We start from the raw sequence: 26033 nt of genomic DNA, 5'->3' as shown, positions 1-26033 counted from the left end.
CCTCTCTTCAGGGAGTTGTAGAGAGCAAGGTCTCCCCTGAGCCTCCTCTTCTGCAGGCTAAGCAACCCCAGCTCCCTCAGCCTCTCCTCCCAGGGCTGTGCTCCAGACCCCTCCCCAGCCTTGCTGCCCTTCTCTGGACACCTTCCAGCACCTCAACATCTTTCCTAAGCTGAGGAGCCCAGAACTGGACACAGGACTCCAGGTGTGGCCTAAGCAGTGCTGAGCACAGGGCAGGATGACTTCCCTGCTCCTGCTGGCCACACTGTTCCTGCTGCAGGCCAGGATGCCCTTGGCCTTCTTGGCACACTGGAGGTAGTTGTAGAGAGCCAGGAGGTCTCCCCTGAGGCCGCTGCAGGGGAGGGGAGGCAAAGCAGCAGGGCAGGAGCCAGCAGGTGAGGCTGGGTGAGGCTGGCAGGAGCAGGTGAGGCTGGCAGGAGCGGGTGAGGCTGGCAGGAGCGGGTGAGGCTGGCAGGAGCAGAGTGAGTTTCAGGGTTTTTATTATCAAAGTTCTGTAAAACAATTTCTGAAACTGTACATGGACATGGCACAGACTGCAGCCTACTTCTGTCTCTTTTGTTTTGTTTTACCTGCACAAAAGTCAAAAAAAAGCTTCTTGGGCTCCGGTAGCTAAGGGGAGAGCTTCGCCTAACCTACTGCAGGTACCAGGGGATCACCGTGGGCACCAGGGGAGGGCAGACACCAACCGATGGGCTTCAGAACTGAAGATCAAGTCCAAGGGAGCTGGGAGGAAGGAGCCTGGCTTTGAGAAGCTCAGGAGGGTGGATTTCAAATGCACTGCTCTTCTGCGAGGTGGGGAGGGGAGGGGAAAGGGGGTGTCACCCCTCAACACACCGAAGGACCTGGGGGATGGGACACTGCACCACTCGGCCTTTCATCACTGGGCACTGCTGAGGTGGAAGGCTCCAGGCTGAAGATGATGATGGGAAGCGATGAACCATCTCAGCCTGCCCGAGGTGGGTTTGGACCAAGCGATCGCCAGGAGCCCTCAAAAAGGTCAGTGCAGTGGAACTGTCTTCAAAGCCAAACCAAACCCACCTGAGGGGGGGAGAAGGGAGAAACAACCCAAACCCAAACCAACCCCAGGCACAGGGCTTCAGAAGTGAAAACAAGAGAAACAAAACCTCAAATCTATCTCTAGGAGAACGAGGAGCTTCAGGTGCAGGCATCTGTGTAGCCACACTTAAGACCCTTGGTCAGGGCAGACCCACCCAGGCCCTCAGAGCAGGCCCACCCTCCAAGTGGACCCACCCAGGCCCTCAGAGCAGGCCCACCCAGACTCTTGAAGCAAATCTACCCTTGAAGTAGACCCACCAAGGCCCTTAAAGTAGCCCCTTGAAGCAGATGGGTGGTCTGTGGCAGGAGTGGAGCAGAGGGAGGCCATCTCTGCCGGATCAACATGCAGTCAGTGCATTCCCTACGCTGCTCTATGGTGCTGCGAGGAATCCCAAGTCTCGGGGACACTAGGGTGGGTGAGAGCTGATTGACTACAGGAGGTCACACACAAACAAGTCCATGCCTGCTGGAGACACATGCAGCTTCTTGACTTCTGCTCCGAGCAGCACCCCAAAGCGCGGCGGTGGCGGCGGACCGCTCGGCGCGAGCTGACCGGCGGCCGGGGCCGGTCGCCTTCGCTCTGTCTAAAGCTTTGTTGGGTGTGAAGTTAGTATCAGGAGAGGTACAAACCATGGCTAGCTGGGAGCTGGAGACACCTAGGAGTTAGGATTAAGGAGGAGAGCGTAAAAAGAACCAGAGAGGAAGGGCAGGGAGGCGCGGGCGCCGCCCCGCTTCAGTCACTCATGTCCATGTCCTCCTCGTGGTGGTCGTCGCCGTTGACCTTGGACTCCCGGCCGGGATCGCCGCTGCCCTTCTCCCCCGCGGCCTCCTTGCCTTTAGGGGAGGAGGAGTCCGCCGTCTTCTTCTCCTCCTTCTTCTCCTTCTCACTGTCGTAGCCCTGCTCCTCCTCGTCGTAATCCCTGGTGACCTGCTTTGCGCGGAGACAAGGGCGGGTGAGAGGAGCCCGCCGCGCGCAGGGGCCGGGCGCCCGCGGGGACCTGAACTTACCTTCACGTCCTTGTCGCTCTCCGACTTGCGCTCCCGCTCCTTCTCCTTGTCCTTGCTCTTCTTCTTCTTGCTGGTGGAGCGCTCCCTCTCGTCTCGACTCCTCTCCTTCTCTTTGTCCTTCTTCTTCTCCTTTTTATGCCTGCAACCGGAGCAGAGCTGGATGGGAGCCCCACCTCGGCAGCCCGCGGCGCGGCCCGCCGCTCGCAGCTCACCGCTGCAGCAGGGAGGGCGTGCATGCTCCCCCCCGGGAGGTGTTCAAGGCCAGGATGGATGAGGCCTTCGGCAACCTGGGCTGCTGCCCATGGCAGCAGGGGGGTTGGAACTAAATGGCAGAGAGGAGAGAGGGCGGGCCGAGGAGGAGAGAGGGCAGGCGGAGGAGGAGAGAGGGCAGGCGGAGGAGGAGAGAGGGCAGGCAGAGGAGGAGAGAGGGCGGGCAGAGGAGGAGAGAGGGCGGGCAGAGGAGGAGAGAGGGCGGGCAGAGGAGGAGAGAGGGCGGGCAGAGGAGGAGAGAGGGCGGGCAGAGGAGGAGAGAGGGCGGGCAGAGGAGGAGAGAGGGCGGGCAGAGGAGGAGAGAGGGCGGGCAGAGGAGGAGAGAGGGCGGGCAGAGGAGGAGAGAGGGCGGGCAGAGGAGGAGAGAGGGCGGGCAGAGGAGGAGAGAGGGCGGGCAGAGGAGGAGAGAGGGCGGGCGGAGGAGGAGAGAGGGCGGGCAGAGGAGGAGAGAGGGCGGGCAGAGGAGGAGAGAGGGCGGGCAGAGGAGGAGAGAGGGCGGGCGGAGGAGGAGAGAGGGCGGGCGGAGGAGGAGAGAGGGCGGGCAGAGGAGGAGAGAGGGCGGGCAGAGGAGGAGAGAGGGCGGGCAGAGGAGGAGAGAGGGCGGGCAGAGGAGGAGAGAGGGCGGGCAGAGGAGGAGAGAGGGCGGGCAGAGGAGGAGAGAGGGCGGGCAGAGGAGGAGAGAGGGCGGGCAGAGGAGGAGAGAGGGCGGGCAGAGGAGGAGAGAGGGCGGGCAGAGGAGGAGAGAGGGCGGGCAGAGGAGGAGAGAGGGCGGGCAGAGGAGGAGAGAGGGCGGGCAGAGGAGGAGAGAGGGCGGGCAGAGGAGGAGAGAGGGCGGGCAGAGGAGGAGAGAGGGCGGGCAGAGGAGGAGAGAGGGCGGGCAGAGGAGGAGAGAGGGCGGGCAGAGGAGGAGAGAGGGCGGGCAGGGCGGGCAGAGGAGGAGAGAGGGCGGGCAGAGGAGGAGAGAGGGCGGGCGGAGGAGGAGAGAGGGCGGGCGGAGGAGGAGAGAGGGCGGGCAGAGGAGGAGAGAGGGCGGGCGGAGGAGGAGAGAGACCTTTGAGATCATCAAGTCCAACCTCTCACCCAGCACCATCTGATCAACTCAACCATGGCACCAAGTGCCTCAGCCAGGCTCTTCCTAAACACCTCCAGGGATGGGGACTCCACCACCTCCCTGGGCAGCACATCCCAATGGCCAATCTCTCTTGCTGGCAAGAATTTCTTCCTGTAATCCAGCCCAAAGCTCCCAGGGAGGTGGTGGAGTCCCCATCCCTGGGGGTGTTCAGGAAAGGCTTGGCTGTGGCACTTGGAGCCATGGGTTAGTTGCCAGGAGGTGTTAGGGATTAGGTCATAGGTTGGACTTGATGATCTCTGAGGACTTTTCCAGCCTGGTTGATTCTATGATTCTAATAGCTAGGTGTAACCACACAGCACCTTCCCAAGGACCCACTGTGACCTCTGCTGCACTTCACATCACAGCAACACTCCAGCAGGCACCACTTTGCTCTGCCAAGAGCCTACTGACCTCCTTGGAGATGGGGACCTGGACATTTTCCTCTTGGGAGACCTGGGCTTTTTAGGTGACCGGGATCCACTCCTGCTTCTTCTGCGTCGTCGTTCTCTGCAGCACAGGGAGAGCAGAGTTGGTTGAGTTGGGTTTCTTAAAGCCACAAATGCACCTCTGGCTCTGCTCCCCCTCTACTCTGTGCCCAGCCCATATCTGGAATACTGGGTGCAGTTCTGGGCTCCCCCAGTTCAAGAGACAGGGAATGCAGGAGTAGTGGAGGTTACAAAGGTGCTGAGGGGCCTGGAGCAGCTCTGTGAGGAGGAAAGGCTGAGAGCCCTGGGGCTGTTGAGCCTGCAGAAGAGCAGCCCCAGAGGGGAGCTGAGCAATGCTCAGCAAGAGCTAAAGGACCTGTGGGGGACAACAGGATGGGGCCAGACTCTTCTCAGTGGTGGCAGGGACAGGACAAGGGGCAATGGGCACAAACTGCAACCCAGGAGGAGAAACTTGTTTGGTGTGAGGGTGCTGGAGGCCTGGAGCAGGCTGCCCAGAGAGGTTGTGGAGTCTCCTTGTGTGGAGAGACTCCAAACAAAGCTGGGCATTGTGCTGCTGGGCAAGCTGCTGTGGCTGCCCTGCTTTAGCAGGGGGGTTGGAGTGGATGCTCCCCAGAGGTTCCTTCCCCCCCCAGGCTGGGCTGCTGTGAGATGTGAGACCTACCTGCTTGTGCTTCTCGACCGCCTGGCTGTGCTGTAGCTTTTGGGAGGAGTTTTGGAACGTTTCTTTTCTTTCTCTTCTTTCTTTTTATCCCTTTGAAGTAAAACAGAGATTTTTAAGGTCTTTCTTAGGTCATTTTTAAACTCTTCCAGGAAGGAAAAAAAGGAATGAAGCCATGGTGACTACAGTGGAGAGCAGGAACTGCTGAGTACAGCTGGAGTGTGTCACACACTGACAGGCACAAAGGCAATGCCTCTCCAGAGCACAGCACGAGGACAGCTCTTCTATAGCTTCTGGGTACAGCATCTCCACCTTTAGACCCTCACAGCTCCAAGGACATCTTCTGAGTGGCTCAGCAAGTGCTTGCTGCATGTAGTGACCCTCAGCAACAGCGTGTTCCATGTTTCTATGCAACTGTGCCCATGCAGAGGACAAATGTGACATAACTCCCTAAGACTGCCTTTGCGGAGCCACCAGGTTCATCGTGACCCAGGCTGCTTGGTGAGATCATCTTTTAATTAAGCAGCACCACTCAGTAATTTGGCTCCTAGCAAACAGAATGGACTGAGTGAAGGACTCTACCTGGTTTTGGATGTGCTCCTCGACCTCCTGCTTCTCTCTCTGGAATGAGATCTTCTTCGCCTTGGGCTTTTCGATCGCCTCCTGCTTCTTGATTTTGAATGGGACCTTCTCCGTGACCTGCTTCTGGAGCGCCTGCAAGGAACAGTGCACACAGGAGGTCAAGATCTGACCTTCTGTCCCCAAGCTCAGAGCCCAGCTGCTGGCTCATGGTGCTGGGAAAAAGCAACCACCAGAGAACACAGGGAACGGCAAAGGTGTCACACGCAGTCCGCCGAGGCCCTCGGCCGGACTTGGAGCACCACCTCCTGCAACAGCCCCACAGGGAAGCTCAGGAAGTGTGGGTGGTGAGGTGGGGCAAGAACTGGCTGAAGGACAGAGCTCAGAGGGCTGTGATGAGCAGAGCCTACAGATGGTGGTGTTCTCCAGGGGTCAGGGCTGGGTCCTATCTTGTTCAACATCTTCATCAATGAGCTGGATGAAGGGAGGCAGTGGACCCCCCAGACCGGGAGGAGTGGCTGACGCCCTGTCAAGGCTGTGCTGCCCTTCAGTGAGACCAGGCCAGGCTGGAGAGCTGGGTGAGGAACCTCAGGAAGCTCCACAAGAGCAAGTGTAGAGAGAGAGACTGAGGGAAGAACAGACCCTTAGGCCTGCTATAAGATGGAGAGTCCACAACAGCTCAGCTGTTCAGAGCAGTGAGGGCTGGGTGAAGGCAAGGCTCTGGGCTAAGGTGGTTCTCATCTGACACAAGGAACAGTTCACTGTTCAATACAATCAGACACTGCCAGCACTAGCTTCATAGATTCAGAGAATGGTTCAGATTAGAGGAGTTGGATGATTAGATGGTCTTGGGTGATAGGTTGGACTCGATCTCAAAGGTCTTTCCCAGCCTGGTTAGTTCTGTGCTCTGTCTGGGTTGGAAGGGACCTTGAAGATCTTCTAGTTCCCACCCCCCTACCATGGGCAGGGACACCTCTCACTAGGACCAGGCTGCCAAAGGACTCAGTGGCCTTAGGTTCCTTCTGCAGCACTTTGAGGTGCTTTGTGCTAGTAGGCCTCCACCTCACACCAGAGAGTGGCCTCACCACAGCCTCATCTTTGAGACCATTCTTCCACCTCTCAGCTTCCACAAGCAAAGTCTCAGCTCCAAGAAGCACTTCTGGAGGAGCTCTTTCATCTCTGTGGGTTTTGTTTGTAAAGGAAATAAGCTACCTACCTGTGTCTAGATGAAGAAGGTGTCCTCCTCCTCCTGGAGCGTGACCTGGACCTTGAATGTCTTCGTTTTTCATCTTTTTTGTCTGGAGTTGCAAAGCAAAGTTAAAAAGCCACAGTTATTTAGTTGGGCAACACCTCTAAAGAGCAAGCCCAGCCTGCTACCCAACACCTCCATGGCCACTAAATCATGTCCCAAAACACCACAACCACAGGCTTCTCGAACACCTCCAGGGATGGCGACTCCACCACCTCCCTGGGGAGCCTGCTCCAATGCCTGACCATGACAGCAGGCTGAACATGAGCCAGCAGTGTGCCCAGGGGGCCAAGAAGGCCAAGGGCATCCTGGCCTGCAGCAGGAACAGTGTGGCCAGCGGGAGCAGGGAAGTCATTGTGCCCTGTGCTCAGCACTGCTTAGGCCACACCTGGAGTCCTGTGTCCAGTTCTGGGCTCCTCAGGTCAGGAAAGAGGTTGAGCTGCTGGAAGGTGTCCAGAGAAGGGCAAGAAAGCTGGGGAGGGGTCTGGAGCACAGCCCTGGGAGGAGAGGCTGAGGGAGCTGGGGTTGCTTAGCCTGCAGAAGAGGAGGCTCAGGGGAGACCTTCTTGCTGTGTACAACTCCCTGAAGGGAGGTTGTAGCCAGGTGGGGGTTGGTTTCTTCTGCCAGGCAAGCAGCACCAGAACAAGAGGACACAGTCTCAAGCTGTGCCAGGGCAGGTTTAGGCTGGATGTTAGGAAGAATTCTTCCCAGCAAGAGAGATTGGCCACTGGGATGTGCTGCCCAGGGAGGTGGTGGAGTCCCCATCCCTGGAGGTGTTTAGGAAGAGCCTGGCTGAGGCACTTGGTGCCATGGTTGAGTTGATCAGATGGTGTTGGGTGAGAGGTTGGACTGGATGATCTCAAAGGTCTTTTGTTCATGTGGGTGGGTTAAACCATCACACCACAACAACCTGGTTAGATTCTATCCTGAAGCATCAAGCCAACATTTAGCAGACCATGAACTTCTATCATTTCCCACAGCCAAAGTCCCCCTGAGGCTGCAGAAGGTGTTCCATCAGTGGGAGTTACCTGGCTCTATAGCAGCAGAGATTAACGACTGTGCTTCTCGGACTCTTTTCATAGCTTCTTCTATTTCTTTACTGGAGGTATCTGACTTCAGGCTGGGTGAGACAAGACCTGCAGCTACGTGGTTCAACCTGTGCAGGAAGAGAAAGTCATATCACAACTTCAGTGTCTATGAATCCAAGAAACACAAAGTGAAGAGACCTAAGCAATCAGAACTTGTCTGTGCTCCCCCTGAGCAAGACCTGTGCCCTCGTGGCCAAGGCGGCCAGTGGTGTCCCATGGGGCATGAAGAGCGTGGCCTGCAGGTGAAGGGAGGTGCTCCTGCCCCTCTGCTCTGCCCTGCTGAGACCACAGCTGGGGGACTGAGGCCAGTTCTGAGCTCCCCAGCTCAAGAGACAGCATAGTGGAGACTCTGGAGATACTGAGAGGCCTGAAGCAGCTCTGTGAGGAGGAAAGGCTGAGAGCCCTGGGGCTGTTGAGCCTGCAGAAGAGCAGCCCCAGAGGGGAGCTGAGCAATGCTCAGCAAGAGCTAGAGGACCTGTGGGGGGCAAGAGGCTGGGGCCAGACTCTTCTCAGTGGTGCCAGGGACAGGCCAAGGGGCAATGGGCACAAACTGGAAGCCAGGAGGTTCCATCTGAAGAGGAGGAGAAACTTTTTGTTGTGAGGGTGCTGGAGGCCTGGAGCAGGCTGCCCAGAGAGGTTGTGGAGTCTCCTTGTGTGCAGAGCTTCCAAAGCCAGCTGGGCATTGTGCTGCTGGGCAAGCTGCTGTGGGTGCCCTGCTTTAGCAGTGGGGTGGACTGGATGGTCTCCAGAGAGACTTTCTACCCCCATGGCACACTCCCTTAAACAAAAGCAGCCTTTCTGCTGGGCACTGAAATAAGAACCAGCACATCCTTGTGCTTGCTGCTCTTTGCTCCCTTTCTCTACCAAGTAATCAGACACCTTTTGTTTTGCTGTCTCCTGACAGCTCTGCCACACACAGGCTCCTTCACCATTGTCTGTTTCAGCAGGAGCTGCTTATTCTCAGCAGGATGAGAGGTTCTAGCTGCACCTTCACCTTATGGACACAGAGGTGACAGCAATCAAACTGAACTTCCCTGTCTCTAGCAAAATGAAATGCCAGAGATCAAGGGGAACTACTCTGTAGATGCAAGGCTGAATCATCTTCACTTCCTCCCCCTCTTTTCTCTACCCCAGAAAAGCCTGCACAAGACCCTCAAGACACCAGGTTTCTGCAGCCTCATTAGATCCAGCAGGAGAAAGGCTGGATATCCAAGCACAGAAGATAAACCCAGGATTAAGTGCAACACAAATGTTCAGAATGCTTACTTTGGATCCACTGTGCTCATCAGTTTTAGTAGCTGGTCTGCTGCAAGAGACTGAGAGAAGGAAACCAGAATTAGAACCACATTGGAGGGTGTCCATGGTGAAGAAGATTGACTGCCTTGAACGTGCCCTCAAGCCTCTACACATGCAAAACCAATCCAAACCCCAGGCAAGTTACAGAGCAGGAGGCAGACTGTTCTGTCTCAAAACTTGGTGTGAGGTCTGAACATCTCATTTCAGTGGTGCTTAGGTAGCTTTCCCCTGCCCTGCACCACTGCACAAACACAGAAACTTTCATAGGTTCCTAGAATGGTTTGGGCTGGAATGGACCTTGAACAACATCTAGTTCCAACCCCCCTGCCAAGGGCCACCTCTCACTAGGCTGGTCCTAGGCTGCTCAAGGCCTTTTTCCTGGATAGAACCAAAGAACTTGAATTTAAAACCCCATTTCTGGTCTTTCCAGGTGATTTATTTCTCTGTTTCTTCAAGAGAACAGAGAACTTCAGCTGCCTGCTCATGGGAAGTCCTCAGTGTCAGTTCATGCATAATAAGCTGAAGTGTAGTTAAGAATTCCACCAAAGAAGTCTGGTTTACATCTCTCAGGAAAGCTCAGATATGCTCCCAGGTGCTCACTTCCTGCAGCAGTGCTGTGCTGACAAGAAAATGTTTAATCCCCACTGATTTTTTTCACACAACAGCCACAGGCTGAACCCAAACAAGAGCACAGGGCCAGGCACTTCTCAGTGCCCAGCCACAGGCCAAGGGGCAGAAGCTGCAACCCAGGAGGTTCCACCTGAACAGGAGAAGAAACTTGTTTGGTGTAAGGGTGCTGGAGCCCTGGAGCAGGCTGCTCAGAGAGGTTGTGGAGTCTCCTTCTCTGGAGAGCTGCCAAACCTGGCACTGTGATCCTGGGCAAGCTGCTGCTGCCCTCTGTTAGCTTAATGGACCCAGGAAACAATCCTTCATTATTCCAAGTTTGGATTGCTTTAAACATGCACCCAGGATGCCTTTTTTTCTCTTTGGTTTCATTATGGCCATCATTTTCTTGTCACCAGACATGGCATACATGCAGATGCTAAATGATGGATTTCTTAGCAAGGCAGCAGGTTGTTAGCACTTCTTGGGCCTGTAAAAGGCTCTTTGTGCAGTATTTGGGCCCTGCCCCTCACCTGTCCAGCTCACCGTCCCTCGGGCCCTGCGCCTCACCTGCCCAGCTCGCTGTCCCCTGGGCCCTGCCCCTCACCTGTCCAACTCGCCGTCCCTCGGGCCCTGCCCCTCACCTGTCCAGCTCGCTGTCCCCTGGGCCCTGCCCCTCACCTGTCCAACTCGCCGTCCCTCGGGCCCTGCCCCTCACCTGTCCAGCTCGCTGTCCCCTGGGCCCTGCCCCTCACCTGTCCAGCTCGCTGTCCCTCGGGCCCTGCACCTCAACTGTCCAACTTGCCGTCCCTCAGACCCTGCCCCTCACCTGTCCAACTCGCCGTCCCCTGGGCCCTGCCCCTCACCTGTCCAACTCACCGTCCCTTGGGCCCTGCCCCTCACCTGTCCAGCTCACTGTCCCTCGGGCCCTGCACCTCAACTGTCCAACTCGCCATCCCTTGGGCCCTGCACCTCAACTGTCCAGCTCGCCATCCTTTGGGCCCTGCCCCTCACCTGTCCAGCTCGCCATCCCTCGGGCCCTGCCCCTCACCTGTCCAACTCGCTGTCCCCTGGGCCCTGCCCCTCAACTGCCCAGCTCGCTGTCCCCTGGGCCCTGCCCCTCACCTGTCCAACTCGCCGTCCCCTGGGCCCTGCCCCTCACCTGTCCAACTCGCCGTCCCCTGGGCCCTGCCCCTCAACTGCCCAGCTCGCTGTCCCCTGGGCCCTGCCCCTCACCTGTCCAACTCGCTGTCCCCTGGGCCCTGCACCTCACCTGTCCAACTCGCCGTCCCTCAGGCCCTGCACCTCAACTGTCCAGCTCACCATCCCTCGGGCCCTGCCCCTCAACTGTCCAGCTCACCATCCTTTGGGCCCTGCACCTCAACTGTCCAGCTCACCATCCTTTGGGCCCTGCACCTCAACTGTCCAGCTCACCATCCCTTGGGCCCTGCACCTCAACTGCCCAGCTCACCATCCTTTGGGCCCTGCACCTCAACTGTCCAGCTCACCATCCTTTGGGCCCTGCACCTCAACTGTCCAGCTCACCATCCTTTGGGCCCTGCACCTCAACTGTCCAGCTCACCATCCTTTGGGCCCTGCACCTCAACTGTCCAGCTCACCATCCCTTGGGCCCTGCACCTCAACTGCCCAGCTCACCATCCTTTGGGCCCTGCACCTCAACTGTCCAGCTCACCATCCTTTGGGCCCTGCACCTCAACTGTCCAGCTCACCATCCTTTGGGCCCTGCACCTCAACTGTCCAGCTCACCATCCTTTGGGCCCTGCACCTCAACTGTCCAGCTCACCATCCTTTGGGCCCTGCACCTCAACTGTCCAGCTCACCATCCCTTGGGCCCTGCACCTCAACTGTCCAGCTCACCATCCTTTGGGCCCTGCACCTCAACTGTCCAGCTCACCATCCTTTGGGCCCTGCACCTCAACTGTCCAGCTCACCATCCTTTGGGCCCTGCACCTCAACTGTCCAGCTCACCATCCCTTGGGCCCTGCACCTCAACTGTCCAGCTCACCATCCCTTGGGCCCTGCACCTCAACTGTCCAGCTCGCCATCCTTTGGGCCCTGCACCTCAACTGTCCAGCTCACCATCCTTTGGGCCCTGCACCTCAACTGTCCAGCTCACCATCCCTTGGGCCCTGCACCTCAACTGTCCAGCTCGCCATCCCTTGGGCCCTGCACCTCAACTGTCCAGCTCGCCATCCCTTGGGCCCTGCACCTCAACTGTCCAGCTCACCATCCTACTCCCTATTGCTTGGCACTTAAAAAGTAGAAATAAAAATTCCTTTTAAGCTGGGAAAAAGTGGAGCCCAAAGTGTTTCTATGTAAACCTGCTATGCCAAACCCCAGGGATCATTCTGTAACAGTCCCAAGAAGAACCAGGCCACATTCAGCCAAGTCTTTAATAAAAACCAGGTTTGCAGACCTCAGGTTCTCAGACCTTCAGCCTGTTGCTTGGGCTGCCCCCTGCCTGCCTGCCTGGGCTGCCCCCTGCCTGCCTGCCTGGGCTGCCCACGTTGCCAGGAGGGAGTTAAAAACTTTTAGGCTCAATAAGCACTTAATGAAGTGACCTGGAAGCAGGATAACAACATGGAAGGTCCTCAAGATTAAAGGACAGAGTGACCTCAAAGGTTAAAATAATCAGAAACAAGACAAATGAATTCAAAGCAGGATCTAAAGAGAGTCAACTTCCCTCAATCTCTGTAGCCAATGCCTCATTCTGTTTCCTTGACAGAAACCAGACTGGGACAGAGATTCACAGATCCCAACCACTGAGGTGTCCCCTCCAGAACCTGTGGGGGTTGCACAGGAACCCACACCCATTAAAGAGGAGGATTTCAGTGTGGATGTAGGAGGACCTCAGGATAATGAATGAGGTAACTATAATAAATTAATCAAAGAGCTGGAGAATGTGCACCAAGATTGATGTGCTACACATCATGTTCTACAGTTTGCTATTTAACCTGTATCTGAACTGCTGCTGCCTGAGCTCATGGGGAGCTGAATTTGCTATTTATCACCTGGCAGAAGCAAAGCAAAACAAATATGTTCCCTCTGTATCTTGATTTGCTTTGCACAGCAAGCACATTACCCTTTGGAGGTGGGGGGAAATAGGGGGTGTTACACTAAAATTATCACTTACTCTACTCAACACTATGTGCTAGGGAAAATAAAGACAGTTTTGAAGTGTGTGACCTACCTGAGAGTTTAGGTTTGCTCCAGGAAGCCCCAGAGCAGCTAGGGCAGGATCAAGAGCAGGAGCTCCTAAAGCAGCTAAAGGAACAGCACCAATCTGGAACACAGACAGCAATGAGACAAAGACAAAAAGCTGTTAGGTTAAGATCCTCAATCAAGATACTCAATGATTAGACATGTGGAAACTTAAATTGGGTTTGACTCAGCCTTCTAGATACAGCAAACATTGTATTAAGTTCAGGGAGAGTGTTTCAGTTTCTCTCATTCAGGTATTTCAAAGCTTCAGAATCACAGAATTCTTTCCCAGCAAGAGAGATTGGCCATGGGAATGTGATGCCCAGGGAGGTGGGGGAGTGCCTGTCCCTGGAGGTGTTTAAGAAGAGCCTGGCTGAGGCACTTGGTGCCATGGTTGAGTTAATCAGATGGTGTTGGGTGAGAGGCTGGACTCAATGATCTCAAAGGTCTTTTCCAACCTGGTTGATTTGGTATTCTGTATTCATAGAATCACAGAATCAGTAAGGTTAGAAAAGACCTCAGAGATCATCAAGTCCAAGCTGTCACCCAACACCTCCTGACAACTCAACCATGGCTCCAAGTGCCACATCCAAGCCTTTTTAGAACACCTCCAGGGATGGGGACTCCACCACCTCCCTGGGCAGTACATTCCCATGGCCAATCTCTCTTGCTGGGAAGAACTTTCTCCTCACCTCCAGCCTAACCCTCCCCTGGCACAGCTTGAGACTGTGTCCTCTTGTTCTGGTGCTGGGTGCCTGGGAGAAGAGACCAACCCCCACCTGGCTCCAACCTCCCTTCAGGGAGTTGGAGAGAGCAAGAAGGTCTCCCCTGAGCCTCCTCTTCTGCAGGCTAAGCAACCCCAGCTCCCTCAGCCTCTCCTCCCAGGGCTGTGCTCCAGACCCCTCTCCAGCCTCACTGCCCTTCTCTGGACATGTTCAAGTGTCTCAATGTCCTTCTTAAACTGAGGAGCCCAGAACTGGACACAGGACTCAAGGTGTGGCCTAGCAGTGCTGAGTACAGGAGGAGAATGACTTCCCTGCTCCTGCTGGCCACACTGTTCCTGATCCAGGCCAGGGACCACTGGCTTTCTTGGGGTATTCTGTGATTGCCTCCCCTTTGGTCCAACTGGAGAGCTTACCTGAGAAAGAGGGTTGGGAGTGGGCAGGAGTCCACCTCCAGGCAGCAGACCTGCCACAGCATTAGCTGGTGCCAAGAGAGACAAAGCCTTAGTCTCATCAGGAATAACTCCTGCAGAGAAACAGCCTGGCATTAGAACACATCCCAGCTCCAGGGGCAGAAAATTACACACAAAAAAAAAATACACCCAGAAAAAAACAAAACCTTGTCTCCCTGAAACACCACCTGAATTTGTTGGAAGCATTTACGTTGGCTAAAACACAACAGCTCCATCCCTAGCCATAATTTATCATTCATTTATCAGATTGGGGGAGGGGGATGAGGGGGTGGGAGGGAGGGGAGGAAAGGGGAGTGTTGAGGGGGCAGTTAGAATGAGAACTTCACCTCAATGAAAGCTTTGGAACCATTTCTTTGGTTGGGGGGAGGGTGTTGGGGGTGGGGTGGGGAGAGAGGAGAGGGGAGGCTTTTATTTGCGTGGTGGGTTTGGTTTTTGCTCTACAAACTCGGGCGAAAGTCTCTAGAGCAAAACCCAAAGCCAAAGCCGCCAGAATAAACCACAACCAAATCAAGCAAACAGCACAATACTTTTTTTTTTTTTTTTCTTTTGGAGGGGGGAAGTTTGGTTTGAGTGTTTGGTTTGTTTTTTGGTTTTTTTGGTGTGTGTGAACACTGCCAAGGTTTCATCACCTGTCCTCGATTTTTAAGTCATGAACCAAACGTAAGCAAGCACAGTCGGTTCTCCAGAGTGGGGGGTTGTGCTCTCAACTGTTTTATGAACAACGACTCGTGTCGGCTGCTTTTCACTACAAAGCACACAGAAAAAAATCAAGATACACAAGACACAGAAAAAAAAAAGAAAAAAAAAAAAAAAACAAAAAGAGTTGGATTTAGGGGTTAATAATGATGGTTACAGTTCACTGTTTCTGTGTTTGTTCGTTTGCTTTCTTTGCTTTGGGAGGTTCGTTTGTTACGCACCTACCACGCTGTCGCGTTGGAACGTTGGGTCAGGCTTAAAAAGAGGAGAGAGAGAGAGAGAGAGAAGGGGAGGGAGCGTGGAAAACAATCTGGTTGGGGTTTGTTTGGTTTCTGTTGTTATGGTTTTTTTGGTGAGGTCAAGAGTAGGGCTTTTGCTGGCTCGGCTAAGTGAGCAGGTTCTGCAGGCCTCTGAGCGGGCGGTGGGGGTCGGTCGGTGGCACATCTCCTTACCTGCGCGGTAAAATGCCTTTTGTCCCCCTATGTGCCACGCTTTATTGTACCCCCCACAGTGCTGCTGACATGCTGCAGAGGGAACTTCTGGCCCCAAATCTTGCAGCTAAGACTGCCTGCTCTGCACAGAGAATTTTAACTGGGTGGTGGTGGAGGTAGGGGGGATGGGGGGGGAGAGGGGAGAGGAGGGGAGGTGTCCTACTGTGAAAGGAGTCATTATGGAGGTAGTAGCTTTAACTCTATCCAACAGCAAAAGCCCTATACAGATGGATTAATTTGTTAATGTGCCCAAGCCCCCAAAATGAGAGTTCAACAAAACAGTTGGTCTTTTTTTTTTTTTTAACTAGATAGTTGCAAATACCAGTTAAAAGTGTTTCTGCAAATACACAATTAAGAAACTGCATCTCATCATGTAAAACATACAATATGTACAGGGCACTTAAGAGAAACTGGATAAGCTGCAGAAGAAAACTGTTGGGTGGTATTTTCAGCAGGGCCTGGTATATAGTTCAGGCTGAACCAGGGAAAAGAACTGTAAAACACAACAACAAAAAAGAAAAACCACTGTTAAATAAAGGTCATGGTTCCTTCCACCTATACTGAGAAGTGCCGATAATCTAAACAAACTGCATCATACACAGCACTGTTTTAGCTTGCTCGTGGCATTGAGCTGTCATCAATTTAGATACCCAAAGTTATGGGGGGGGAAGAGGAAAGGGGAGGGGGAGGGGGGAAAAAAGGGCATTTAGATAATAAGAGGGCATCAATGCATCAATATATTAACATACCTACAGAAAGATTAAGGGGGGGTGGGGAGGTGGGGGGGGGGGAGAGGAGGGGAGAGAGCTTGGCATGCAGAAATTATCGGCCTCAAAAGGAGGAGGACACACAAATCAACGGCTCAAAAGTTAATGACAGCTAAAACATTGGCAAAAGAAATCCACTAAGCACGACATTTCTGGCAACTGAAAAAAAAAAATAAATAAATAAATACAAATCCTCAGGAGCTTTAGGCTCCAAGACCCCCTCAGAGAAGAGCTGCATCCATTAAAAAAGAACAAACAACCAAAAAAACCCCAATAATAATTAAAATAACCATAAAAGAAACAAAAAAAAAACAAACCCCAAACTCATGCATCCGAGCCTCTACTTGGTCAAAAAAACTTAAAACAACAGAAAAAAAAAAAAAACAACTGAAGAAATCAATAAACTACAACTTTTTAAAAGAGAGCAATGAGGCCCCTCACCAGGTATAATTTTCATGCTTCAAGAGCTTTTTTTACTGCTGCTTTGTTAGAACCATGAAATACGGCATGAATGGGTAGAAATGAAAGAAAAAAGAACAAACAGACAAAAAAAGAAACAAACATTAACCAAAGAACCTAAACACCTCCCCCTCCCCACCCCCCCAAGAAAGCCATCTTTAATTAAACCTTGAAATGCTTAAGAGGCATCTTTTGGGAACCTTGAAATGCTTAAGAGGCATCTTTTGGAACCCTGAAATGGTTAAAAGACATCTTTTCTTCAGCCTTAAAATGGTTACAAGCCACCTCTTTGAACCTTCAAGTGGTGAAAAGCTACCTTCTGAGACCTTAAAATGGTTAAAAGCCATCTTTTCTTTAGCCTTCAAGCGGTTAAAAGGCACCTTTTGGGACCTTAAAGTGGTTAAAAGCCATCTTTTTGAACCTTAAAATGGTTAAAAGCCATCTTTTCTTTAGCCTTCAAGTGGTTAAAGGCCACCTTTGGGGACCTTAAAATGGTTAAAAGGCATCTTTCCTTTAGCCTTAAAATGGTTAAAAGGCCCCTTCTGGGACCTTAAAATGGTTAAAAGGCCCCTTCTGGACCTTAAAATGGTTAAAAGGCCCCTTCTGGGACCTTAAAATGGTTAAAAGCCATCTTTCCTTTAGCCTTAAAATGGTTAAAAGCCACCTTTTGGGACCTTAAAATGGTTAAAGGCCACCTTTTGGGACCTTAAAATGGTTAAAGGCCACCTTTTGGGACCTTAAAATGGTTAAAAGGTCACCTTTTGGGACCTTAAGATAGTTAAAAGGCCACCTTTGGGGACCCTAAAATGGTTAAAAGCCACCTTTTGGGACCTTAAAATGGTTACAAAGCATCTTTCCTTTAGCCTTAAAATGGTTAAAAGCCACCTTTTGGGACCTTAAAATGGTTAAAAGGCATCTTTTTGGGACTCTTAAAAAGCCATCTCTTTTCAAACCTTAAAAGCCACCTGGTTTTTTTCCCCCCACACACCTCTAAAGTCACTTTTAAAGCCTTAAAAGTCATCTTGAAACCTTTTAAAAGCCACCTTTGATTACAAAAAAACCACACCTTAAAAGCCATCTTTACATCTTAAAAGGAAAAAAAAAATAATAAATCACCTTTGTTGAGTTTTAAAATCTTAAAGAGTTAATCTTTATAAAGTTTTTCCTATCAAATCTAGGGGGGGGAGGGAAACAGACAAAGACTAAACCTTACCGTAGGCTTTGTGTTTAAGCTCTAGAACACAAAGCAACAGCCACCACACCCCAGTGTCTGTGTATGTGGTAGAGGGGATAATGATTGCACTTCAACAAGACAAGAAACAAGTTGACTTTTAGTGACAGGCAATATTCAGACAAAGAGTTATCACAACAAGGAAGGTAAGAAGAGGTCAAAAAGCCCCCAGTTCGGCACAGTCCTGCCTTTAAGTCTGGATTTAATTAAGGTTTCTTGCTGTCTTGAACAGGGAGCCTGGCAGGGAGGCTTAGCAGGGAGAACTCTGCTCCAGAGTAAGGATAAAAATGGGCTTTCCAGACCAGGGTGGGCATCTTATTGGCTGAGCCTCTCTCTTGTTAAGACTTGTTGACATCCTGCTGTTGACCTACCAACAGTGTGTTCCAGGAGGAACACTCCCCATTTAAACACCCCCACTGCAAAGATTGGACTGGATTTGATTTGATTCACACAACTTTGCAAGCCAAGCTGGTGGGGGAGCCTTCTCTATATGCCAGAATCCATTTAAACAGCCTCCCCCATTTCAAATATTGGGCTGAATGTGAATTTCTTGATACAAATCTTGGACCCAAACTCCTGGGGAGATCTGTCTGGGTGCCACAAGTCCATTTTCAAAGCCCCATTTCAAATACTGGGCTGCATTACAGAACTTGGAAGCTAAAGGCTTGGGGGAGATTTGTCTGTGTACCCAAAATCCATGTAAACAGGCTCCCACTTCAAATGCTGGGCTGCATTTGAATTCCTTTACAGACTTTGGAAGCATGACTCTTGGGGAGATGTCTCTGTGTGCCAGATTTGTCCACCATTGGATGGAGAAAGTCAGAGTGACAGAGAAGAACACCACCACAGTTGAAATACTGGATTGAATCTGACTTTCTGTTCACAATCTTGGAACCAAAGCTCCCTGGGGAGGTTTCTCCAAATGCCAGATTTGCCCACCATCAAGCACAATGGAGAAAGTCAGACTGACAAGAGAGAAAAGTCCATTTAAAGAGCCCAAATATTGGACTGGATTTGATTCTTCTTTACACAATTTTGGAAGCAAAGCTCCTGGTTGAGATTCCCCTACGGGGCACTTAAAGCCCCACTTCAAATATTGGACTGGATTTGAATTTCTTGACACAATCTTGGAATCAAGGCTCCTGAGGAGATTTTTCTGTGTGCCAGATTTATCCTCCATTTGATGGAGAAAGCCAGAGTGACAGAGGGAAAAATGGGGGGGGGCTGGGGGAGTGTTATCCTCAAGGGACAAGTTAAGCACTAAACTTTCTCCCCCGTGGGCCCTGGAGACCATTTCAGTGCTGACTCTAAAGGACTGTTGCTGTCTCATGCTTACACACCAAGAGGAGGACAAAGATGCCTTTCAGCTATGTGCTCAGACCTCAACTAACCCAAGCAGAAGCAGTTACTCAATGGCAGCTTCAGAAGGTGGTCTGTACTCCCCCAAAGCAGCATGTGTCCATCAAAGGTCACACTGCAGGTTCCTACATTCCAGAATCAGGAAGGTTTCATTCTAAGAAAACACAAAGACAAGACAGCTCCCCAGGCCTCAAAAGACAACCTAGAGCATTACAATCTCTTGCTTACAGCTCTGAACCCAGGCCATGTATCACATTTCTTACTGTAGTAGAACTTAAATCTGCAGACTTTTCACTTAAATTCAAAGCCATCTGGGAAAATCCGTTATTTCAGGAGTGAAAACAAAACCAAAACAACAACAAAAGCAAAGGGGGGAAAAAAAATGCAAGGAAAACAGTACAATGGAAATCAATTACTTCTAAAGCAAGTCTAGAAGAGTTTAATAAGACTTCTGCAAGAAGAGGTGTCTTCTCAGCACTTTGTTTTTAAGGTAAGTTCCAAAAACCCTGCTCATTGCCTTTCAAATTACTGTAACACCCTAAAATGTAAAAATAAAAAGAAGAAGAGAAAATGTAGTTAACAAAGTGGTTACACCAGGAAAACACTTGGGGACTTGAGTGCTTGCTGGCCTTTAGTTAATGTCTAGAATCCCCTGTAGCTTCAGAGGACCCACTGTTTTTCAGCCATCTGGAAGGGCTTTGCATTTGCCTTCTCCACTACAAAAATCACACACACAAATAACAGAGAGAAGAGTTTATTATTTAGTGAAATGCTATAAAATATATCAAGGATGAAAAACAAGGAAAAAAACAAACAAAAACTAGCACCAGTGCCCAATGTGGCACCTCTGAGGAGAGCTAGCTTTCAAATTCAAGTGGAACTATTGCAACCCTTGGTATACTGGATGTGATAAGCAGGGAGAGTGCCTTTTGCCAGGGAGATTCCCAACTAAAGGCAGCAGCGGGGATCCCAAAGGAATCTTAATCCACTCTGATGGAGGGAGAACCCAGTCTCATGAAGAGATTTGGTTTCTGTATGAATGAGGCAAACAATGATTAAGGCAAGATCTTCAGGTGAGATCCTTCAAATGCCAAAGTGTTTGCCTAAGCTGAGGAAAACGTCTCAGCCAAAGTGAGAAAAGGGCAAGATCTGGGCAGACTTCTGCCTAGAACGTTGGTATCTGAACTCAAAGATGTCTCTTAAAGACACACAAAGCCAGTCAGAGGTGAACTTTCCACTCTCACTCTGTGCCATGAGATTAAACCCCAACATCATTTAATCCACTGGCAATATACCAAGGGTTCCAAACAGTGATTTTAAACTTTTTGACATTTAACTAATTCTCTCTTTTTTTTTTTTCTTTTCTCTTTTTTGGTGTGGTATCTACTGGAATGAAACTGCCATCAAACTGGTGGCTTCATAGGTGATTAAACAATGCACCAACCTTCTGCATAGGGTACGACTATCAAGGCTCTGTCAACGAAAACAGTGTTTGTCAGGTGCTGGGCCACGACCGCCGAGTCCGCCTCGTGGAACTTTACAAAACACACCCGGGACGACACGGGCAAGGGAGAGTCACTGCCAGAGGGAAACAAGGCAACACGTTAATTGAAGCTAAACAGTCACACTGGGGAGCTTGGCACTTCGGCTGCCCACCCCCGCTTGCACCAAAGCAAGAAACCCCGCACGACGAGGGGACACTCCTCTATGCGAAAGCAGCATTTCTGCTATCGCCTTACAGCGTCACCAAGGTTGGAAGAGACCTCGCAGATCATCGAGTCCAACCTGTCACCACAGAGCTCATGACTAGACCATGGCACCAAGTGCCACGTCCAACCCCCTCTTGAACACCTCCAGGGATGGGGACTCCACCACCTCCCTGGGCAGCACATTCCCATGACGAACGACTCTCTCTGTGAAGAACTTTCTCCTCACCTCGAGCCTTGAATCCACCTCTGGCACCCCCAGCTCCCCTCCCCTCCCTAGCACCCTGACTCCCCCCTCTCTCCAGCACCCCCGGCTCCCCTCCCCCCTCTCTCCGGCACCCCTGGGTCCCTCATTGGTACCAAGCACCATTTTAGAGATTCAGACATTGCACTGGGTGGGAAGGGACTCTCAGAGATCATCTTGGCCAACTCCCCTGCAGTACCCTCACAGCAAAGAAGCTTCTCCTTCCCAGTTCAAGAGGGAAAGACTGGAGAGAGTCCAGGAGAGGCTCCAAAGATGCTGAGGGGCCTGGAGCAGCTCTGTGAGGAGGAAAGGCTGAGAGCCCTGGGGCTGTTGAGCCTGAAGAAGAGCAGCCCCAGAGGGGAGCTGAGCAATGCTCAGCAAGAGATAAAGGAGCTGTGGGGGACCTGACTCTTCTCAGTGGTGCCCAGGGGCAATGGGCACAAACTGGAACCCAGGAGGTTCCATCTGAACAGGAGGAGAAACTTGTTTGGTGTGAGGGTGCTGGAGGCCTGGAGCAGGCTGCCCAGAGAGGTTGTGGAGTCTCCCTGTCTGGAGAGCTTCCAAAGCCAGCTGGGCATTGTGACCCTGGGCAAGCTGCTGTGGGTGCCCTGCTTTAGCAGGGGGTTGGACTGGATGATCTCTGGAGGTCCCTCCCAACCCCTACCATGCTGGGATTGTATGGCAAAAAGGTTATGGGGACACAGCCATGCATCTTAGGAGTTAAAAGCCGTTTCAGGAATGCACAGGACTGCTGTGAAAGCAGCAGCATGTCCCACACCCTACTTCCTCCAGGAGTTCAGGCAGGGTCCACGAGGCGCTCAGCTCTGCCCTCAAGCACCAGAGGTACAAAGCAGCCTCAGGAGGTAGCTCTGAAAAACTCCTTAATTCTTTACCATCAAAATGCACCTTTACTAAGCAGACTCCCAGCAACAATTAGAAGATGAGCTCTTGAAAAATGCATCCCACTGCCAAACCACTTTCATCTGGGTTGAGGAACACTGATCGAGTCTTGAAGCACTGACAAGAGTTGTCAGAACTCAGAATTATTTCTTCATCAAAGGCAACATCCAAGATCTATTTCTGTTACTGCAAATGCCAAAACAGCTATTCCAATCTTCAGAAAAGCTGAGCAGAGGCTTCACCAAGCAGCTCACTCCAATAGCAAGTGATGCAAACTCGTGGACTGCCCTCAACATGTATTGGATCACGTTTTAATACACTTTAAATTTAAACTGATGGAGAAAATTGCTGGCAGAGAGAGAAGCCAGCAAACTGGGGCTTTTAAAACGTCAGAAACAGCCACTTCAGCCAGTATCTCACAGCTTTAATTCATTGGCAAGTGTCAGTGTAGTGACAAATGGCACAGGGAGGAGAAAATGGGCACTAGCAGCTCTTTTTTATCTATGACCAAATGGCAGCTGGCCAGAATCGTGCCCTTTCTTAAGCCATTTGCAGAGAACCCAAAGAAGCATCAGCAGAAAAAAATAACAAGATCATAGCAGTGAAGTGTCTGGAGATCAAGATGTTCTGGCATCTCTGAATGCTACAGTCAGCTATTGCCTAAAGAAATTAAGCTGTTTGTGACATTAATGCAGCAAAAACCATTCAGACACCCTGAAACTGTCTGTGGTTGCTCACAGAAGAGAGTAGATACTGTTGCTATACAAGAGTACCACTGCCTACTGATGAGCTGAGCGAGCTGAACATACACAGTCCCAGCACGCTGGGGGTTGTAAGGGACTTCTGGAGACCATCCAGTCCAACCCCCTCACTAAAGCAGGACTCACAGCAGCTTGCCCAGCATCACAATGCCCAGCTGGCTTTGGAGGCTTTCCAGACAAGGAAATTCCACAATCTCTTTGGGCAGCCTGCTCCAGGGCTCCAGAACCCTCACACCAAACAAGTTTCTCTTCAGATGGAACCTCCTGGGTTCCACTTTGTGCCCATTGCCCCTTGTCCTGTCTCTGGGCACCACTGACAAGAGTCTGGCCCCAGCCTCTTGCCCCTCAAAGCTCCTTTAGCTCTTGCTGAGCATTGCTCAGCTCCCCTCTGGGGCTGCTCTTCTGCAGGCTCTCAGCCTTTCCTCCTCACAGAGCTGCTCCAGGCCCCCCAGAATGTTTGGAGCCTCCCCTGGATTCTCACCAGTAGTTCCCAGCTTCTCTTGATCTGGGGAGCCTAGAAATGGACCCAGTACTCTACCTGTGGCTTTACTATGGCAGAGCAGAGAGGGAGAAAAGCCTCCTTTGACCTATTGGCTACACTCTTCTTCATGCACACCAGGAGACCACAACTGCAAACACTTCAGGCCATGCTTGTGCAGGCTGACATTTAAGAGAAGCTGGTGTGTTTCATTTTAAAACGTTTATTTCCAGTCACTGCAAAGCCCAAGCTGTGGCTGAGAGAAATTCAGGAAGAACAGAACATTCTCCCCAGTTACCAAAAAAAGGCCCTCATTATTCTCATTCAGCAGAGAGTGAGAAATTCAATAACTCCCTCTCAGACACCATGCCAGGGATTGCTGAGGCACACCACAACTGAGTGTAGTTGGGGTCTGGACAATGCACCCATTCTGAAGTACAGTAGATAAGAACCTCTAACTACTTGTTCAACAAAAGTTCCTTCATCCTACAACCAGCATCTTAAAGCTATTAAATCCTGCCATTTAGATAAACACTACTAATGATGTAATAATAATCAGGCTAGAGTGAACAGATTGTCCATGCAGTAGATGTTTTTCACCACCATCATGTTCACTAAGAGCCAAACTCTTTCCACTGGGGCTCTGAAACAGGACAAGGATCAACAGGCACAAACAGGAACCCAGGAGGCTCCACCTGAACAGGAGAAGAAACTTGTTTGGTGTGAGGGTATTGGAGCCCTGGATCAGGTTGCCCACAGAGGTTGTGGAGCCTCTTTCTTTGCAGATTCCAAAGCCACCTGGCCACTGTGACCCTAGGTATCCTGCCCTCCATTTCTGATAGCACACAAATAACCTTGTAACAGATTTTGGCAGCAGCATGAAGTTTCAGAAACAGAATTAATTGCCAATAACAGTCCTTAAAAATGGGAGGTAACATTAAAATACAGAGCAGCACATCAAAGAGCTGAGAATCTTTGAAGGTGAATTTGCTGTGCTTGCTGCCAAGTATTAATAGTTCTGCCATTTCAATCCAGTTAGCACAGCTGATAACAGTTAGCTCTGGGAGTCAGCCACTCACTCCCATTCTTGGAACTGTTCCTCAATTTCAGTTAGATTTACATCGTTTCACAGAATCATTCTGGTTACAAAAGACCTTGAAGATAAAGTTCAAAGATTATCTCATCACTAAGCCACGTCCCTCAGCACTGCATCACCACAGCTTTGAAAGCCTTCCAGGGATGGGAACTCTACAACAGCCCTGAGTAGGCTGGGTCAGGATATGACCAACCCTACTGGGGAAGAAATTGTTCCTCATAACTGATCTAAGCCTCTCCTTGTGTAACTTCAGGCCATTTCCTTTTGTCTTGTTCCTTGTTCTTTGGAAGAAGAGACCAACCCCCACCTGGCTTCAGCCTCCCTTCAGGGAATTGTAGAGAACCAGAAGGTCTCCCCTCAGCCTCCTTCTCTCCAGACTGAACAACCCCAGCTCGCTCAGCTGCCCCTCACCAGCCCTGTTCTCCAGACCCTTCAATAAGCTTTGCTGCACTTCTCTGGACCTGCTCCAGCACCTGAATGTCCTTCTTGGAGTAAGGGGCCCAAAACTGAACACAGGACTCAGAGTGTGGCCTCTCCAGTGCCCTGTACAGGAGGACAATCACTCCCCTACTAAAACACTCTCTCTTCCATGATCCCATTTTCAACATTAAATTGACAAAATCCCATCCCAAACTAGAACCACACTGCCTCTAGATTTGTGTATGTAGCTACCTAGCAAGATGGGTCAACATTCCTGGGTTTGGGATTGAAGACTTAATGAGGGAAAAAAAAATAATTAAAAAAAAATGTTTTCTGACAGCTTTTTGCCCCCAACCAAAAAATAAAAAAAAAAAAGGCAAACACACTCCCCATAAAAAAAAAAACAACAAAAATGGTTTTGCTTGATTTTTTTCTTCCATCAATCCTTGCCCATCATGCCAAAAAAAACCTCAACCCAAACCCTTTTTCCTTACATAATCAATACACAAAAGATCAGCATGTAACATGAGGTGCTATAAAAGAAACTCAGACTACCAAAAATCAACGTTAAAAACCCGAGAGACCACGCATTTGTTTCCATTTGACTTGTAAATCTATGATATTAGTGGTTGCCTGCTTGTTTGTCACCCAATTCTTTTTAAGATACAGGTGCTTTTATACAAATTTAAAAGTCCGATGGCCAACTACCCACACACCAACTACAACTTCGGGGATAAATCCAGCAGAAGTTAGCAAGGCTGAGCCGGAATGAACAGTACCCAGGGGAAAAGGTGCGCTGAAGAGGAATCCGGCGTGCGACTACACGTCGTAAATTCCTCTTTCCCCCGCATGAAGAAATCGCATGAATAATTACAGCTTTAAGACGCACGTAAGGTCTTACAGCCCCTTCATCTCGGAAGAAAGGCAGGCACACAAAAGGGGCTCGCTCCGGTTTGAGTCACCGGGAGTCCCCAGCACACCCTCTGCGTGCTGAGAAAGAGGGGATCCCTGGCCGCCCCGTTAGCGCCGAAGCGGAGGCGGATGCAGGCCGAGGCCTAGCCGCCCAGCCGCGGCGGGAAGCAGGGCTGCTGGCCGCCATGAAGGCCAGAGGCGGGCCGCAGGCCTGCGCCTGGGGGAGGGGAAGGCGGAGGCGGCGGCCAGGCCGCAGAGGCGGAAGAAGGGGGCCGCTCCTCGCGGGTGGAAAGGCAAGAGAGAGAAAAGCCAGCAACTCACTCGGGAGGAAAGAGGCGCAGCTCCTCGATTTTCCCGAGGAAACCGAAGAGCGTCCGCATCTGCTCGGAGCTAGCGCTGGGGGAGACGTTGGTGACCTGAATCACGTCGGTGCCGCTGCTCGAAGCCATTGCGCTGCCGCCCGCTCCGCTGCTACAAACACATCAGGGAGAGGAACAGCTCGTTAAGCCCGACCACGCTCCTCACTGTTGCTCTTGCGACTACCGCCTCCTGCCACCACCAACCACCTCCGGCCCGGCTCGGCCTAGCCGCCGCCGCGCACACCCCGTCGCCCGCCTCACCAGCCTGCCTGGGCCGCAGTATCCCACAAGCCCCCGCGGCCGCCCGCCGCGCAGGCGCACTGCGAGCAGCGCCCGAGCCCACGCAGCCTCACGG

General features: G+C 51.6%; 1 protein-coding gene across 2 annotated transcripts; it reads right to left on the bottom strand.

Annotated features, from left to right (window-relative positions):
* Positions 1-1007: 1007 nt before the first annotated feature.
* On the bottom strand, positions 1008-26026 carry SRSF11 (serine and arginine rich splicing factor 11). 2 transcript variants are annotated; one of them, XM_054165153.1, is made up of 13 exons: positions 25940-26026; positions 25641-25790; positions 20247-20380; positions 13743-13852; positions 12594-12686; positions 8750-8799; positions 7424-7551; positions 6363-6444; positions 5150-5281; positions 4571-4660; positions 3875-3970; positions 2083-2221; positions 1008-2005 (listed from the first exon to the last, which is right to left on the bottom strand). In XM_054165153.1, the coding sequence occupies exons 2-13, from the start codon at positions 25766-25768 to the stop codon at positions 1808-1810; spliced, it is 1380 nt and encodes a 459-aa protein (XP_054021128.1). In that variant the 5' UTR covers positions 25769-25790; positions 25940-26026; the 3' UTR covers positions 1008-1807. The 2 variants fall into 2 exon arrangements, with proteins under 2 accessions (XP_054021128.1, XP_054021129.1); XM_054165154.1 differs by lacking the exon at positions 25940-26026 and having other exon boundaries at positions 1008-2002; positions 25641-25933.
* Positions 26027-26033: the final 7 nt, after the last annotated feature.

This window comes from Dryobates pubescens, chromosome 11 (genome assembly GCF_014839835.1).
Source record: "Dryobates pubescens isolate bDryPub1 chromosome 11, bDryPub1.pri, whole genome shotgun sequence".
Classification (NCBI taxonomy): domain Eukaryota; kingdom Metazoa; phylum Chordata; class Aves; order Piciformes; family Picidae; genus Dryobates; species Dryobates pubescens.
Note: the sequence above shows the minus strand (reverse complement) of the source record. Positions and strands in the feature narration are given on the sequence as shown.